The 19,582-nt window shown below is 36.0% G+C and overlaps 1 protein-coding gene across 4 annotated transcripts in view; it reads right to left on the bottom strand.

The window, feature by feature from the left end:
• The window catches only part of LOC138815454 (cadherin-8), a 360,916-nt gene that overhangs the window by 216,895 nt on the left and 124,439 nt on the right, over nucleotides 1-19,582 (bottom strand). For all 4 annotated transcript variants that reach the window (XM_070004893.1, XM_070004891.1, XM_070004894.1 and 1 more), the window contains exon 3: nucleotides 15,326-15,620. In XM_070004893.1, coding sequence (XP_069860994.1) covers nucleotides 15,326-15,620 — 295 coding nt within the window. The remainder of the gene's footprint in view (nucleotides 1-15,325; nucleotides 15,621-19,582) is intronic.

The following is a 19,582-nucleotide window of genomic DNA, read 5'->3' as shown; positions in this document are numbered from 1 at the left end:
TATCTGCAGCCCTAATGATTATGCCAGAATAACATTTTTAAGTATGAAAGAGAAAGAAAAAAAGTGATCCAGAGCTGATTATCATTATTCAGATTACTTTGTCAAGGTGAGAAAAAGGACGATAAAGACTTGCTCAGGAATGAATTTTGCCCATTGTTTTTAGTCTTGATGATCCAGTTTTCCTTTAATAGCAATTTTTGAAAAGAACAAAAGAATGAAAAACCATAGGTTATCTTACATCCATGAATAGGATCTGTGGATGTAAAATGGATGGAAGGCTAACTTTGCAGTCGGCATGAAGAACTAAGAATGTTTCTTTTCTTATTCTCTTATTCCCAGTTCAAGCTCAGGCTTGTTCCTTTTATAGGGCTGGTTGAAAGAATTCTCCTCCATCACACAATCTGGGTCTAACTTTCCTAAAGATTTAACTTCTCAGCTCACTGCTTTCATTTCTTCACTAGTGGATGGAAGAGAAAGAAAAACCTTTGTCCTTTGCTCTTATTAATATACCTTAAAATATGTCCAACACATTACTATTACTAGTTCCAATAACATGTTTTATCCTGTACAGGTGTGATCTTTCCCAGGAAACATACAAATGATAGTCTGTTCTGAAGTTCCACATGATAATAAAACTGCATATGATTTTTCGAGGCACACATTTCTTATTCTTTCCCCCTCTCCCCTGTTTTTGACACAGTCAGGAAGACAAATGTTTCTAAATCACCTAAAAGGTCATTCAAAACTCCTTTAAATCATTCATTTGCACAGTCATAGCCAGTGTTCATCACTGTACTTTAAAGTTCTTAAGGAACGTTTATTTTTAAAGAAGAAAATATGTCTCCCCCCTTTCCTGAGTTGTCATTTGTAGATAGATGAAGGTATGGAAACCAGAAATGGGGATTGTTCTGAGGCTCAACAGGGTTTAAGGATGAGAGGCTAAAAAAAATCAGTGAAGAAGTTCCACAATCTCTCTGTTTCCCTCTTGCTGTTACCCATTCTACTTGTTCTCACTTCTATGAAACCTACTTTTATTCTGTCTAATATATAGTATGAAAGATGTGATACCTACACAGTAGTCCCCAAATTTATATCTCTTTTTGTTGATCTTTTGTGAAGAGCTTCTATTTCAATATCTATTCTCTCTTTATGGCTAAAATTGGATATAGTTTACCTATGTCCCAAAACAAAGAAAAAAAACAATACCCAGTGCAAACCAACTGCTGGAATCTCCTCTTGTCAACAGGGAGATGATGAGGTATAAAGAAATCCATACAGCAAGAGATAGGCAGAAGATCATTGGATCTTTACTGTACCCTGAAAACAGGTAGGTTATCTAGAAGGGGTGTTGACTGAATGATGGTCACTCTTGTTTTCATTCATTTAACCACACAAACTTCAAAGGCAGCAATAGACAAGTCTGGTGCTGATTAGTTGGTGAACAAATGACCAACTAAAACATTTCAAAGAAAAGTGACCTGGTTTGACCAGAAGGAAAACAAGAGGTAATCTTCCTGAGAAGCGTTTTTAAACTTGTCAAGTTCATAGACAGGCTTCTTCCTTTCATAAGGGTGGTTGAAATAATTTGCCTCCATCACACAAACTGATTTTATATTTCCTACAGATGTAACTTTAGGAATTTAACCTTACTTATACTAATTTATTTTAATTAATTTCCAAAGGCATTGAAGTCCAGCAATATATCATGATAGACTAAACCTATAAAGTGATTATTTCATAACTTTTCCCTAATCGACCATAAAACCTCTTTCTGCTATCCATATTCCTAGAGGTGAATTGAATTTTATGTGTAATTTTATGTGAATTTTATGTGTAAATAAAATCAAATTGAAAATGTGTAAGTCTAAACCATAACCATGCATACATGTCTCTATTAAGTTTATTCATAAAATTGGAAGCAATTAAATGTCCTTCAATCATGAATAAATAAACTACAAAGGATGAACCTTGGAGTAATATATAGTAGCAAACTATCTAGCCATATGAAACCATTATTCTTAAGTGATCACAAAGTACAATGTTAACAAGTCACATAATTCCACTTTCATGGAATTCTGGAACATGAAAAACATACAGAGTAAATACATGGTGGATGCTGAGAGATCAGGAAATGAGAAAGGCCACTAGTTCATGCTCAGTGACTGTCTTCAGGCAGTAAAAATTTCTGTATAATACTTCAGTATTATGCAATACTGCTGGATGAAATATATGCATTATGTATCTATTTACCTTTCAAAGCCTATGGAACTTCATAGAATGACAAAATATATCCAAACTTACCAAACCAAATGAGGAGATTAGGAGTTCCCAGGATGGATGGCAAAGTATAACAAAACAATATAACTGGATTACTTACGTATTTTTACAATGTACTGAAGAGGATTTGGAGAGAAACAGATGTAAGTAATTTTGAGAGTAAGTAGAGTGCATAAAACTGACACCAGTAGTGACTGATGCAGCATTGTACTCGATAAAAAATGATCCTCAGCTGAGTACTGGGGGCTCACACCTATAATCTTAGATATCCAGAGGGCTGAGATCTGAGGGATGTGGTTCAAAGCTAGCCCATGCAGTAAAGTCTGTGAGACTCTTACCTCTAATAAACCACTCTAAAGACAAAAGTAGAGGTGTGGTTCAAGTGGTAGAGTGTTAACACTGAGCAAAAAAATTCAAGGACAGTGCCCAGGTCCTAGAGTTCAAGCCCCAGGACAGGTGATTACCCCCCCCCCGCCCCCGCACACACACACACACACACATACATGTGATTTGCATTGCATTTGCTCACATTCATACTGTAACTAAACTTACAAGGAATGGATGGCAGGTAAGATGGTATAATAAAATATCTTTGTCTTTCCTCACTCTCACTATGAAAATACTGTCCAGTAGGGAAATGCATGCCTAGCATTCTGATCCTGATTTTTGACTTTTAACATCATTCCCCCATGAAAAAATAGATTTCTTAGGGAAATGGCTAATTCTAAAATTGGGCTAATCAATATATGAGATGAAACTGTAGCATCTTGGAGTAAGAAAGTAAGAAAAGTAAGAAAGTGCACACACACACACAAACACACGAGCACATGTACACCACAGATATAAAAACACATACGGAAATATGTCTGTACATATATAAGGAAAGATAAATTATAGATTCATAGACAAGATAGGAAATATATAAATAAGTAGAGAGATATATTTGCAAAAATTATGAGGGCATGCCAAGGGGAATTGGACCCAATTGAATCAATTGTCACTGTCAAAAACTGGAACGGATGGGATTAAAATAAGAAATTACATTGTATTGTAACTCAAATATACAACAGGGGTACAGACTATAATGTTGAAGCAAGGGAGGAACAAAGGGAGAGAGGGAAGGATGGAAGAGGAGAAAGGAGGGAGGGAGGAAAGAAAGAAAAGGAGGGAAAAAGGATAGGAAGAAAAACAGAATAGAAGGGAAAGGAAGGGAGGGAAGGAAGGAAGGAGGGAAGGAAAGGAGGGAGGCAGGGAGGGAGGGGAGAGGGGAGGGAAGGGAGGGAGGAAGGGAGGGAGAGAAGGAAATAGGGAGGGAGGGAAAGCAAATTTCTCCTGGAGGGCAAGAGAAATATACCTTATTTCTGCTGTTTGATATCTAGGATGTTGATCCATTTCTGCTGGGCAAATGTGGGTAACCCTGAACTCTCATCTGAGCTTTTACTCTTTAACTCCTTTTAACTCAGATTTTTTAAAAAGAATGATTATGTAATAAATTAAACAGTAAAAGATAAACCACATTAAAATACTCTAGGTGTGGATGTTGGTTTACCAAATTCTAGACAGAAGTGTCTTATTTTGTCTCTGGAGTCAATAAATGTTGAATCTTATAATATTTACTTTTATCAAAAGTCAAAGAATTAATAAAGGGCCAGGATTACCTGGGCAGAATACCACCTGGGTTTTCAAACTTCCATCTATAATTCAAAACTTACCTTGAGTATTTTGATTTTCTTTGGGATAAGTACTGATTTACTGATTTGAAAATACTTCTTAGTATTTCAAATACTAGAACATTTACCAAATCAGAAAGGGCTGAATTTTGCCAAGCTCCAGTGGCTCATGCCTATCATCCTAGCTACTCAGGAGGCTGTGATCTGAGGATCATGGCTCAAAGCCAGAACAGGCAGGAAAGTTTGTAAGACGCTTGTCATCTCTAATTGACTACCAAAAAGAAAGAAAGGTAGCTGTGTCTCAAGTGGTAGAGTGCCAGCCTTGAACAAAAAAAAATGCCTGGGCACTGAGTTCAAGGTCCAAGACTGGTATGTGAGCTCACACACACACACACACACACACACACACACACACACACACACACACACACACACACACACACACACACACACACTCACACACAGAAGCCAATCTTATTTTCTTATGAGTGACTCAGAATAAGCCTCTCTAGATGGATTGTCCAGAAAAGAATTGCTCTAAAGGTAAGGAAATAGGGTACAATTTTCAGAGACATAATTCAATATATCCAGTTATAGAGCCCAAATGTGACTGAATAGAAGATAAATTTTTGAGAGAAAGTCAACAGTAACACACTGTAATGTAGTTTAAGATAATTCAATAAAAATTGCAAGGGAGAAGAAAATTGAAAGAAAAAAATCAACAGAATTTAAGTCCTGGCTACTGGTGAGAATCAGCTTGCAAATTTTTGCTTAAGTGATACATAGATGAAATGGTCAGGTTAAACACTCAGTTTGAGGTACATCATCAATGTCACCTCTTCACTTCAAGGTGGTAAATACTGAGCCAATATTATAAAAGTTTTAATCCTTGGCAACATTAATGCAAATTAAGAGACACCTGAGGGGCAGAGGTATAAGTTTGTAAAGGAAGCTGAGGCTCCAAATCAAATTCCATATGGGATGACTCCCTGTCTACTCTGAGGTCAAAAGCACAGAACGTTAAATTCGTTTTCAGGAAACCCAAATCTCAGGCATTTAACATTTATATATAACTTGTAAGATATGTTTTATGTAATGTTCTTTTTTTAAAACAACACAAAATGATAACAGTATTACCACTTGCAAAATAAAGAATTTCATCACATTATCTGATGATTAAGATCACGCTGATGAAATTTTATTAACTAGTTACTGAAGATTTCTAGAAAGAATTACAGAAAGCAGTTACTGCATTAAAATAAAAATACTGAAATTACCTGACTGATGTTGGAAATGAAATCCAAAATAAAAATGTATGTGTAGTTATGATAAATAGTTCTGAAATTTCAACCATTTTTAAAATGACTATCAGTAATGTTTAAATAAAATCTGTAATAAACTTCCTTACACAGTTCTACCTATGTTAGTTTATTTCCTTTTTTATGTTAGTTTATTTCTATATTTAATGAGGTAAGGTTTGGGGAAAATAATTGTAAAATTCAAGAGACTAGGTGTATGACTTGATCAATGCCGTCATGTATTCTAAGGGTAGAAACCTATTAGGAACAACAAAATGGATGAATTATAGTTTGTGCTATCAAGACATTTATGAATAAACTGAAATATTATTATTGAGTTAGTTCAGAAGACTAATGTTAAAAGCAACAATGGATAGAACTATCCTGTTACCAGAGTTAAGCTAATAAGCCTTGCTTGTTTTTCCATCATTATTACCAAGGGTGCTCTCAGTACATCATGGAAATAACAATGCTTCTTGCAGGATTATGCCTTTTAGGATTCTCACTATGAGCTGTCACCAGTTGTCACATTTGGATACTATAGTAATTTATAAAAGCCATGAAATATTTGAGAGTAGTCTGGAAAACACCAAAATCCACTTGACTTCATTGTAAGCAAATGAATTCAGCACACACACACACACACACACACACACACACACACACACACACACACACACACACACACACATATAGCTATACTATATGTATATAGTATATATACACTATATATATATATATATATATATATATATATATATATATATACACACACACACATATACTATCTCCATAACCCTAGTGGAGGTTTAGTTTCTCTATGCACAATATATAGCAGAATCTTCACCTTATCTGGAAGTTTTGAAACCACAGCTGCTATTGGCATTCATATCAGGTATAGCAGCTGGATTTCTTTTGAGAGTCTTTATTTCATTCCTCATGATTTCCCACCCATGTTTTCCTGAAGAATTTCAATCTCGTTCATCACTCTGAATCAAACCAGACCCAAAAAAATAATCAAATCCATCAAGATATGTTCTATTCCCCTTTCTCACTTTGCATTTCTTCTTTAAAAAATAGAGAAAGCCTGTTGGATTCTTTTAAAATCTAGCCCAGAGGGAAAAAAAAGTCTGGCATAACCTATAAATTATGAAAAGGGAATGTGTTAGGTTTAAGACAGTTTGTTAGTGGTAACATCCTTTGATCCTTTAAGCTTTCGTGACATACATTGTTTCTTTAATAATAAAGAAGAATAGGAGAATGAAACCCTTTAATGAATACTTTGGGCGTAGTCCTTATTTGGGGCTGAAATATTTACGTGGCAATGAGAAGAATAACAAGCTAATCCATATAAGTTGTAGTCATCACGCTTTGCAATTCACTTTCTAGAATTTGCAAATTTCACTATTTAACTGCATGTTAAATCAACACAGACTTGCCTGGTATCCTTGTTAAGTGAGTGCTTCTAAGGCTTTTGTAGAGGAATATTTTGTAAATCTGCAGCATACTTCTTCTAGAAAATGGTTTCAGTGATCACATAAATGTTTAAACCTCCCTAAGTGCATATAATATGAATTAATCAAATTATGACATACTAGCATTTTTAAGGACAATGAGGAAAACAAGTTTGACCTTAATTTGGTGTTTATTCAAGGCATGTACCATTTTTTTAATTGAAAGTAGTTATCTATTTCAAAGACTAATTAGAAAAAAAGATGCTACCTATCTTCTATATGGTCATAACTAAATAAGTGTATACAGTGTTGTATAAATTTTTTGTATCTCTATTCCTGACAGGCTGCCTGTGGCCTGAACAGTTCAATCTAAAAGCCATTAGATGTGGCTGGACAAGATAAAGTCCATCTCCTATATCCCAAAGGGGAAAGAGGTGGAGGAAAGGGAGGATAGCAGATAAATATTAGTGTGGTACAATATGGTGCTGAGTACAAGGAGAAAGTGGACATAAATTCTGACAAGGCTGAGGTGTGGTCCAATTTGCAGACACACTGAGCATTAAAAAAGAAAGAGTTTTCATATTCATGCCAAAAGAGAAAACATGTGCTTTGTAATCAGAATTCTAGAAGTGAACTCATTGTTTCCTGCAGTTAGAGTGGGCATGAGGTTCCAATCATTACTTGACACATCACCAACTACCGGATTCATAAAACAACAGGAATGTATTCTCTGTGCTTATCTAATTAGATGTACAAAGATCCTCATTCCATGAAGGGTCAGTCTGTATGGTCCTGAGTGGACAGGGCATTTTAACGAAAACCACTCCACCCTGTATAGATAAATATCCCTGCGTTGTTCAACTTGCACTGTGACTTCTTGATGAACAAAACATACACCTATACTCTGACGTTTAAGTGATATTGTCTCTGTATAAATGACTAATTCTTGGACTAATCTAGAGGAAGAACAAAATAAATCACAAATACTCAGTTGGACCCAAAGTACAGAATGTATTGCAAAAATAATTAGAGTCAGCTTCAAGGTCATATTATAGCCAAGATGGATACAATTTAAACATCAAGATGAATAACTAATCTATTATAAGTTATCAAAATCAAGCCAAACTATAATTTAAAATTGCAAACTAATGTAAAGTAATGCAGAAAGTATGTGGAATGACAGAGTTTAGGGAAGAACTATTTCACCTCTTCACAAATAACCCATCCATAGAACTTCAATGGATATTGAAACTTGATGTTCATAGTTTGGTGATCAATAAGGTATTCATGAGGGCTCAAAGTATTATGAACAAAGGGAAAAAATAATTTCACAAGAGAGACATATGAGAGACACCTCCCTAATTAGGTGATCAAAGTTATTGTCATCGACAATGGAAAAAAAAACAAACTCTTGTACAATATATTGTAAGTCAATGACTTATTATTTCTGATAATCAGAGTTGTCAAAAATATGTATTGTGAATCTACTTTTAAACAAACACCAGACGATTCCTCATGAAGGAATGTTACAAAATAATTGTTCTACAATTGTCCAGGTCATCATAGAGAAGGAAAGGAATTGAAGATTCATTCCAGATTGAAGAGATCTAATGTATGTGTGATCCTGGATAAGGTCTTTTATTCTTTTTAAACATAGAAGGGAAGTATTGGAACAGTTGGTGACATTGACTGAAGCCTACCTATTTGTAGCAATGGTGTGTGAACAGTAAATTGATCATTTTGATAGTTGTACTGTACAAAAAGTTATGCATGATTGAGGGGAGTACTTGAGGCTGGGGAGGTGGGTAGACAAATGTCAGTGACTTACCCTCCCATGTTTTAAGAAAGATCCATAGACTATGCTCACTACTTTTTCTCTAAGGTAAAATTTAATGTAAATTCAAGATAACAATCCCCTAAGTAAGTAGTGTATATTTATATAAGCCTCTTCCAAAAGAAAATTAGAAGATGTTTACTATAAAAGGACACATTTGTGAAGATCAACCGTGATATCAGTGCCAAGAGTAGAACAAAGGATGTGAATAGCAATAGGCACATTTTTTTCAGTAGAAAATATCTGAATTATTATTGTTTTTTTTTTGTTTTTTGTCAGTTGTGGGGCTTGAACTCTGGGCCTGAGCACTGTCCTTCAGCTCTTCAGCTCAAGGTGAGCGCTCTACCACTTGAGCTACAGCGCCACTTCCGGTTTTCTGGTGGTTTATTGGAGATAAGAGTCTCACAGTCTTTCCTGCCCGGGCTGGCTTTGAACCGCGATCCTCAGATCTCAGCCTCCTGAGTAGCTAGGATTACAGGCGTGAGCCACCAGCGCCCGGCTTATCTGAATTATTATTTAATACTTATCACATTGTTTTGTGCCTGAATCAACATTCGAGAAAAGCTAAAGTCACCTGTACATTGTATACTGATTTTCATTATCTATTCGGTGATTAGACTTTGGAAAGCAGTAAAATTTGTGTGTGTGTGTGTGTGTGTGTGTGTGTGTGTGTGTGTGTGTGTGTGTGTGTGTGTTTAACATAGTTATGTACTAAGTCATTTCCTGACCTTCTACTGATAGTTCAATTACTATTTTCTTTGGTGAAAAACATATTCTCCCTTTGCACTCATCACCAGGAAACCCAGGGTCAATTCAAGCTGCTCTTTTTATTTTGAAGGGGGAGGCTTTGGTCATGGGGTTTGAACACGGCCTGGACACTGTCCCTCAGCTCTTCAGCTCAAGGCTAGTGCCCTACCACTTGAGCCACAGCACCCTTCTGGTTTCTGATGGTTTACTGGAGATAGGAGTTTCACAGTTTCCTGCCTGGGCTAGATTTGAACCGTGATCCTCAGATCTCAGCCTCCTGAGTAGCTAGGATTACAGGCATGAGCCACCAATGCTGGGCTTTTCTCTTTGTCTTTATCCTTCATACACTAACAACTCTTCATCTGTAGTCATTCACCACGGGGCTCTTAATTAACTATTATTGTTATTTGAATTTCTATGTGATGTATTGTTCTTACATGTTTAAAGTACTTCCATTTTAACTTAAAAGATATATATCTTACTCAAATTTCTTTTGCAACTCTCCTCTCAGTTTTCCATTAAAAATTTGCAAAAGATGCAGACCTCAAACGCTCTCCTACCTTTAACGTCAATAATTGTGATGAATATGAACCATAGTCATGACTTTCATATAAACAAAATTCTCTGGAGATATCAAAGATCAGTACAGTATGATAGTTAAACCCAAGGGAGGTAGCGCCAAATATCTGGACTTTTATCTGCTCTTGCATTTAATATCTGGCTTTATATTAGCAAGTATTATATTCATTCTACTGATTAAAATTATGAGTCATATCACTACTATTATTATTGCTACTAAAGTAATTGCATTTCTGTGGATGCTAAAGGCATTTAACACAGGTTCTGTCCTCTAATAAGTGCTCAATACATATTGACCATCACTGGAGGAATCTTGGATGTCCAAGAAAACTAAGAAAATATTCAAGGTCTTATTTCCTATAACTATGTTAAATAAAACAATATGCCTCAGATCTGAAATACTATTTTCTTTGTCATCTCTACTACTATCTGCACTAATAATGCTCTTTTTCATAAACTAATATTTTTTCCAGGTTGTGAATTTGTGAAAGAAATTTATATTTTACTGAGCTGGTTTTCAATGACCAGAGTTGCTAGTCATTTAGACAATTATTGAATCAGGAAGCATGGAAGAAAATCACAATGAAATAGTGGTAAAGTATCTAATATTTTATTAGGCATTCATTCTATGTCCTGTCAAATAGTTTTGAAATATGATCATTCAATTTTTCAAAGCAGACATAGAGTTAAGGATTATTATTCACTATGCAGAAAACCTAAGCCTGCAATGGAGTTTGTCACTTACAAAGTGAAGGTCAGAGTTGCACCTAAATATCCTGAACATCAGCTCCTATGTCAAATAGATTGTTTTATCTGGATTTGGGTTTAGGCAAACAACATGAAAACATATCTCACATAAATCCAAAGTATCATTAAAATGTATATTAAGTGAGTCTGAAACAATGACTATAGGCAGACTTTCTCTGAAAGAACAAACTTAGTGAACACTGCTAAGTTGGTATGCACTGACAAAATCAGAGGAGCTCACATTCTTGTCTTTATGCAGTGTTGCTATAAAAGTAAATTCTCATCAAGTTCTGAAGTTTGCAGTGGAATGTACAAAAACTGCATCTCTAGCTTCCCAAATTAATCTGCCTCCCATTTGGGCAAATATATGTGTGTTTGGTCATGACAGCTTGACAACTGGCAGATAGCTCTTGAACATCACATTCATTTCAATTTAATCCTGGCAAATTTCTCAATTAGATTTGTACTTCTCACTTTCTGCACAATGAAATCCCTCACTCCTTGCTGGCGTTCCTCAGGGCATCCAGGTGCAGGTGCTGGCATTTTTGCAGTAGCAAAGGAAGAAAAGTAAAAGGAGGAAAAGGGGGAGAGAGGAGACAGCCTGAGAGAGGGTAGTTGTAATAGGGAGAAAAGGGAGACAGTAGCTGACCTTCATCCTGATATTCACCTTCATGGAAAATGAAGGGAATAATTCATACTTGACAATAAAATAGCATAGCTGCCTTGCTTCCTTGAACAAAAGATGCTGGAGTCAAGCAAAAGTCAGACACCCCATGCTTAAGATCAATGCAGGACCAAAGGCACAAAGATACAGAGGGGAACAGATTAATAAAATAATTTTCAAAGCAGAAACAACAACCAACCATGGAAGATACCTTTACTTTATAGCCTTCCTTCCACCCTTCCACCTGTATTTTATCATCCAATTTTCACACAATGATAGGAAGGTAAGAATTATTATCTTTTCATGATGGCTAAGGAAATGAGGCAATAACATAACATCCCCACACTTTAACTTCAAGCAGATCATAGGAAATGCAATAAAGATTCAAGGCGACACTGTGATTTCAATATAATCTCTGGTTTTTGGAAGACAGGTCACAGCCTAAGGCTTTCACAAATTTATATGTACATGTATGCATATATGTATATATTCATATACATATAAACTTATAGGCACACATAACCATTTACATCTGTAGCTACCAATATGTTTTTAAAGCTTTTTGTTAAGTGGAATGGTTTGGCATTTACAGAAGTCTTCCAATGTATTTATCATGCATATGACTTAAATACACAGCAAAAGGAGTCTCTGACACATTTACCATCAACAAGTAGACACTTGCTATTAAAATGGAGGAAATACCATTATAATGAAACCAAAATAGAAACGTCATTGTTCCTCATTAATTAGTAATTTGGATAAAGTTTGCTACATGTACTAATGGTGCCAATAATTCTTTAGAATCATATTATTGCAATCTGGGAAAGAAGGATGAAATAAAAAATCATTGACTTAAATGAGCTGATGAAACAAAGAAGGAAGAAAGGAAGCTAGGAAAGAAGGAAGGAAGGAAGGAAGGAAGGAAGGAAGGAAGGAAGAAAAGAAGGAAGGAAGGAAGGAAGGGAGGGAAGGAAGGAGGGAGGGAAGGAAGGGAGGGAGGGAGGGAGGGAGGGAGGGAGGGAGGGAGGAAAGGCAAAAATAGAGAATGGAAAAAGATATAGTGTTTCTCAGGGCGGGGTTGTATATTAGAAGCTAAAAGAACAAAGATGGAGGTGGCTTGCTTATTTTGTGTGTTTCTTTTCTTATGGTGTTGCCAAAGATGGAGAGATAGTTTCTTGCTAGGAAATCATAAAAGTCTCTCTAGAAAAGTGTCATTACAGTCAGCCATTGAGGAGCAATTTGGTTTCCATAAGCTGAAGAAAAAATAGAAATCCTTGCACAAGAGGTAAATAAAGTGGTATTCTGGCAGGAGAAATATATAGATAGGATATGAACAGCTGAAATCACATCTGAGTTTGCTGCTGCAGCGGATGTACCTACTAAAGTCACTTTATATGTTGGTAAGAAAAAGATATAAAAAAGAAGTCAAGCTAACATATATCTCCCCTACCCCTGCCCCAGCTTAAACCTACAAATATTTATTCTAAGTCAAGCAAACATCTAGAAAATATAAGGAAATCTTTTCTCCATGATACATACATGAATATGTTAAGAAAATAACAAGGTAAGAATTTAGTATGTTATTGTTTAGGTTGCAGAGACTATCCAGTAGGAGACATCAGGAGCTGATGACCAAAGAGTGATCAGGAGATGCTACAGAGACTTGACAGGGAGAAAAGAAACAATCATGTCTCTTATATTATCAATATGGGACTTCATAATGTACTGGGATCTCTGACAAAAGGGTAGAAGTGAACAGACAGGGAAAAAAAGAGTTTACTTAGGAAAACCAAGAGATTTAATTTAAGTTTGGAGTTTGTGCTTTGTATGGAATTTCCAGGTTAAAAAGATTCAAACAGTCTGGGTAACAATAGCTCACACCTGTAAGCCTAGCTACTCAGGAGGCTGAGATCTGAGGATCATGGTTCAAAGCCAGCCCAGGCAAGGAAAGTCCTTGAGATTCTGATCTCCAATAAACCCCTAGAAATCCGGAAGTGGCAATTTGGCTCAAATGATAGCATGTTCGCTTTGAGCTGAAGAGCTCAGGGACAGTGCCCAAGCCCAGAATTGGAGCCCCACAACCAACCGACCAATAAATAAATAAATAAATAAAGATTCAAACAATCAAGAACACCATCTATGTCTGGTGCCGGTGGCTCAAGCCTGTAATCTTAGTTACTCAAGAGGCTGAGATGTGAAGATCATGATCCCTGAGACACTTATCTCCAATACACTACTCAGAAAAAGCCATAAATGGCTCTGCGGTGCCAGTAGTAGAGTGGTAGCCTTGGGAAATGAAGCTCAGAGACAGTGCCCAGGCCCTAAGTTCAAGCTTCAGGACCAACACAGACAAAAGAAAAATGCCATCCACAGAGTACACATGGCTGAACATGGATTGACCAAGTTAGAGAATGGAAGGGAAAAGGGAAAAGCTGAAAGAAAATAAAGGAAAAATAGTGAAGGAGAAGGAGGGAAAGAAGAGAAGCCTAGAAAAACAGGAAAGGAAAATAACTGTGAGAAACAAAACACTCATGAACTGTGACAAAATGAGAGAATCACATTCGAAGATCATGACTTTTTGTAGAAGCAGATGTGATCCAGAGGGGATCAAACCTCATTGCTGATATAAATTAAAATGCTAAGAACACATGGGATAGGGAAAGGACATTCTGTGTCATGTCTGATAATGGGCACCAAATTGAGCCTTGAAAACCCCAATCAATACTTTGCTTTTATTTTAATCTACAATAAAGTTTTGAGGGATTTTTCACCCCATATATTTCTTCTTGGTGTTCTTCCCTATAAGTATTTGTAATTTTTCTGAGAAGTTTGAATAGGGCTCTTGATAGGGATTTTCTTGGCAGATAATTTAATGTCAGATGTAAGGTCTTGAGACAATGAATAGACATGTCTTTATCTTATCCTGGCCTTCAGTTTATATCTTCAAGTGTCAGCATGCTCACACACTTCTAATGTGTATAACTTTGTTCATGTATCTTAAAGCCAACTAACTATATAAAAATTATTTTTGATGTTATCCTCTGAATCTAGCATCCCTACTTTCATCAGACCAGGAAAAAGTTTATAATCACTCCTTTTATCATATAAAAGGTAGATGGGGGATAGCTTTCTCTGTATCAAGGTTGGAGCTTGGGGATGAACAAACAGATCCAAGAATGAAAGAACAAGATTAAAACATTTAGGGATATGAAAAAGATTAGTTGATGACTCAAAAAATGTGGGACTGGACACGAGGTACTAATGGCTCATGCCTAGCTACCCAGGAGGCTGAGATCTGAGGAGCATGCTTCTGCCCAGGCAGAAACGTTCCCATGACACTCATGTCCCATGAACCACTCCAAAACTGGAAATGGTGCTGTGGTAGAGCACTATCCTTGAGCAGAAAGGGGTTCAAGGACATTGCCCAGCCCCTGAGTTCAATCCCCACACTGACAAAAAGAAAAAAGTGGAATTGGGTTAATAATGATAGGCTCTGAAGAACTGTTCTGAAAAGAAAATGTGCCCCCCCCCATCAGATGTGTCATTGGTAATGTGAACTGTAGAATCCACTGGAGACTCAGCCTACCAGCTGAATCCAACATCTAACTGACAGCAGACCTAAATGGTTTCCCACTTCTATTATGTACCACATCTGTATGAATATATACAAACAAATAATTAAACATGAAGCAAATATCAATAGGATTAGCTTGGCATGTTGGAACAAATCTTGATAATTCTGTCTCAGCAACAATACTCAAAGTACAAGTCTATGAGAGGAATACAAATTTTGCCTATTGAAGTACTGTCATGTAAGGAGAGATATTTTAATAAAAACTGCTTCTCTGTCAGGTTCTATTACTAAGGGACTAAAGCTATTGAGCTGTGGAACTTAAGCCAAAAAGGAGGATTTGGAAATGCAAATGTGAGATAAAACTGTAAAAAAAAAAAAAAGGTCTTTTATTCAACAAGCACCATTCTCCATTCTTGAAGCCATGAGCTATTTATTGCAAAGATGAGTCTTAACAATTCTATGAAATTGAAAGCATACATACCTAAAATGGACATCTCTGGAACAGTAGCATGATAGGGTCCATTAAGAAACTCTGGTGCATTGTCGTTGATGTCTTGAACTTTAATAATAAATTCAGAAGGTGGCTCAAGAGGTTTGTTTGTCTCCCAGTCCACAGCCTGAGCTGTTAAAGTGTACTCAGCCTTTTCCTCTCTGTCAAGTCTTTTTATAGCATGGATATCTCCAGTTGCATCATTTATTTGAAAGATTGTCCCAGCTCCATCACCTGACAGGATATACTTGATTTTTTTACTTCCAGGATCCAGGTCTGTGTGTAGCTAAAATAAAAAAAAAAATGGCATTAATTAGTGGTGGAGAAATCTGCGAAGCTGTTGTTTATTTGTTTCCTGTTTGACCAATAAATTGATTTCTTTCCACAATATCATGAATTTTCTTGAAGCATAGACTTAAGAAATAGTCTATGCAGTCATACCGACATCATTCCAAAAATAAAATATATTGAACTTCATAGTAATAGTAATAATAATAATAAGCCAAAACATTCTTACGAAAGTGCTCTGATTTATGGAAAATTGACACAGTATCAGAATGAAGAAAAAGTCAACAGCAAGCTACCAAGAAATGTGAATTCATTTTCAACTTCCCAACATGTGCACTGAATATTGTCCTTATTAGCTACTTGGGAATTACTAGGCAGTGACCAGACTAGATATTTCAGTGATTGTGTGTGTGTGGGGGGGGGGGGGTGTGGGTGTTGGTTCTGGGGCTTAAACTCAAGGTCAGGCTCTGTCCCTAAGCTTCAGTTTTGCTCAAGGCTAGTGCTGTACCTCTTGAGCCACAGCTTCACTTCCAGTTTTTGGGTAATTAATTGGAGATAATTATCTCATAGACATTCCTATCTTGACTGGCTTGGAAACAAGATCTTCAGATCCTAAATAGAATGACAGGCTTGAGCCATGACTTATTATATACAATCATTCACTTACACACGAACAAAAATGGTATTCTAACAATCAGATTTATAATAAGATCTTCTTATTTTGGTTTGTTTTGGGGTTTTTTGCTTGTACTAGGGGTTCTTGGACTCTATCACATTATTCATGCCCTCTTCCCTGTTTGTTATGTGCTTGGTATTCTGATGATGCAGTCTCCTGTACTTTTCTACCTATATTGTCTTTGAACAGTGATCCTCATAATCTCAGCCTCCTGGATAGCTATGATTATGGCATGAACTATAAATATCCTGACAGATCTTTTAAATTATTTAAGGCTTTATTAAAAAATATTATTTAATTCTTAAAATTCTTCTTACCCAGGAAAATAATTCCATTTGAGAGAGAAGAGCATTCAGGCCAAAATATAGGAGCATATTTAGTAAAATTAGAATTCTCTGGAAACTGATAGCTTTTCAATGAGTATCGAACTCCATCTCAGGTGACACCAAAAATATTTATAGATTAAATATTTACTGAATGTGTGTATTTGGCAAACATTCTATATGAGATGTGTGGTCAAGATCTGGGATAAATGTAATCCCTACTTTTATAATTCTCAAGAGGGAGAGAACTATGTTGTGACTCTCACATTTTAAGCATAAAATAAGAATATAAAATGTGTGGGTTCCATTTCATGAAACACAGATCAAGTGTAGATAGTATGAGTTTAACTGAGTTATTTAGCTGTCAATATACTTCTAGTTACTGCTTAAATATCCCTCAAAAGAAAAAAAAAGTAGAACTATCTTGTGGAAAGAAACTCCTAGAAATTCTAACAGCATTGTGTTCCCTTGGGATCCGTTTTCTTCAGAAGAGTCTCTATTGTTTTCTTCCCCAATTTGAATTATATTTAGTGCTTCAATAAGCGAAAAGATTATAAAAAAGACATAAAATAACAACAAAGAATCCAAATGCATCTAGATCTCCTCTTCTGAATATTTTTTTAAAAATGGAATGCAAAGATTACATCAAATATTTATTGAATCTTGAAATGTACCCTTTTCATTTATTGAACTAAATTTATGAACAAGAACAAATATTGAAATGCCACTTTATCTTAATGAATGTGAGATTATAATTCATTAATATGATATTAATCCCAAATTAGGATCATTTTAATTTATGTGCATTTTAACATTTCCATTAGCATTTTTATTAAAAAAAGAGTAAATTTGAATAATATATAATTCAATGGAAGCTTCCTTTCACATGCAAGTCATTGTGCAGACAGCGAAAACATTGGCATGTGCTACACTTGCCCATAATTTTAATAACAAATAAAACACTCAAATTGGTCTTATTGTTAGAATTTATTTGTGCCCTATTTCCTTTCCAATTACCAATAACCTCTGATTTGTAAATTGCATTATCACCTCAGCTTTCAACAAATATTTTCTTTTAAAAGTAAGTATGCGGAAAGAATTAAAAAGTATAGATAAGGTTGGGGCAGGGTGGTTCGTAACTGTAACCTTAGGTACTCAATAGGTTGAGATCTGAAGATCACAGTCTGAAGCCAGACCATGCAAAAATGTTGGGGAAATTTGTCTCCAGCTAACCAAGAAAAAAGAAGAACTGAAAGTTTGGCTTAAGTGGAATGGTGTTTCCTGTGAGTGAAAAAGCTAAGCAAGAACTTGAGGGCCTGAGTTCAAGCCCTGGTCTTGACAAAGACTAACTAACTAACTAACTAAATACGCATGGATATTTTTGAAATAATAAATCACAAAGCTACAATTCAGCTCTAATGATACAAATAAGAGAACATATAACTTGTTTAATCTTCAGGTCCTTGGCCTTGTTTGGGGAAATGAAACATTCACCCTGCACAACTGACTCTAGAACCTGAGACAATCCATTTACTTAAAAAAATTTTAAATGGGAGTAGCAAAAATTAAGTGTCACAAGTAAAACCATTTTCTCTTTACAACATATTCAGCCCTATAAAAGCAACTGAAAACACTTTGATTAGCCCATTTGTATCCTAAGTGCAAGAAAATTCCCCAAGAGTCAATTCAAAAATAGTTTTAAAGGTATACCATTCAGGAAAAAAATTAATTGAAAAATGTAGTAAATATTGCAATCATCCTCTTTATTTTGCCCCAGAAATCAATTTTTAGCTCACCTCAGTAACAGTCACATCCTGAAGCTAGTAATCTATCTATCTATTTAGATAACCTATCTATCTATCTATCTAGATAGATAGATAGATAGATAGATAGATAGATAGAGAGATAATTTTTTTGTCAGTCATGGGGCTTGAACTCTGGGCCTGGGCGCTGTCCCTCAGCTCTTCAGCTCAAGGCTAGCTCTCTACCTCTTGAGCCACAGTGACACTTCCGGTTTTCTAGTGGTTTATTGGAGGTCAGAGTCTCACGGACTTTTCTGCCCGGGCTGACTTTGAACCGTGATCCTCAGATCTCAGCCTCCTGAGCAGCTAGGATTACATGCGTGAGCCACCAGCGCCTAGCTGCGAGTAATATTCTTGAAAGAGAATTTCTATGTTCATTTTTGTTACTATTTGTAGAAGTCTCTCTTACTCTCTCTCCCTCAAACATAGACATACACATACACACAGTCCTACACATATAACAAAGATTCACATGTTAATATTTTAGGTAAACAACTTGAAATTATGAGGAAAAGATAGAGAAAATGAAGGAAATGAATATACCAGTGGTCAAGAGAGCAAAGAAACAGACTGCTGTGTCTGACAGAAGTGTTTGAGGTTTATGAAGAGAAGCTGCTATTTCATTGTTGTTCTGCATGTCTTTCGGGACTTGCTCACTTACTGCCCAGTATTCCCTCTCCATTCCGCCACCAAAGACTCTCTGAGATTTTTGAGCTACATATACCCCGAGTGTACAGAACATGCATACACCAGGCCTCATCAGGATGTCTGAGCATCATCTCTCCAACATCAGCTTCTGCTAATTGGGCATGGCAAGGGTCACAGGTAAATCAGCCTGGATTGGCAAGATTCCTTGAGTTGACTGTACAGTAGTACAAAGGGATTTCTTCTGTTCCGTCAAGAAGCATGTAGAGACCATTGCATGATCTTTTGTACCTTGAATAATTCATTAAGACTGGAAATACAATGATAAACAAGATGGATCTGGTTTCTCCTATTATAGATGCTGTTTTATGGGTGGTAAACCTAAATAAAGATTTTAGGAGTAGAGACATTATTTATTGTTTTTGTTATTAAATGTATATGTCATTTGCTACCTTTTAGAATGTTTTAAAAATACATTGGTATGTATCATCACAATGAATTTGCAGTTATTATT

This window comes from Dipodomys merriami, unplaced genomic scaffold (genome assembly GCF_024711535.1).
Source record: "Dipodomys merriami isolate MVZ:Mamm:240054 unplaced genomic scaffold, mDipMer1.0.p SCAF_64, whole genome shotgun sequence".
NCBI lineage: Eukaryota > Metazoa > Chordata > Mammalia > Rodentia > Heteromyidae > Dipodomys > Dipodomys merriami.
This window is presented reverse-complemented; position numbering and strand designations above follow the sequence as displayed.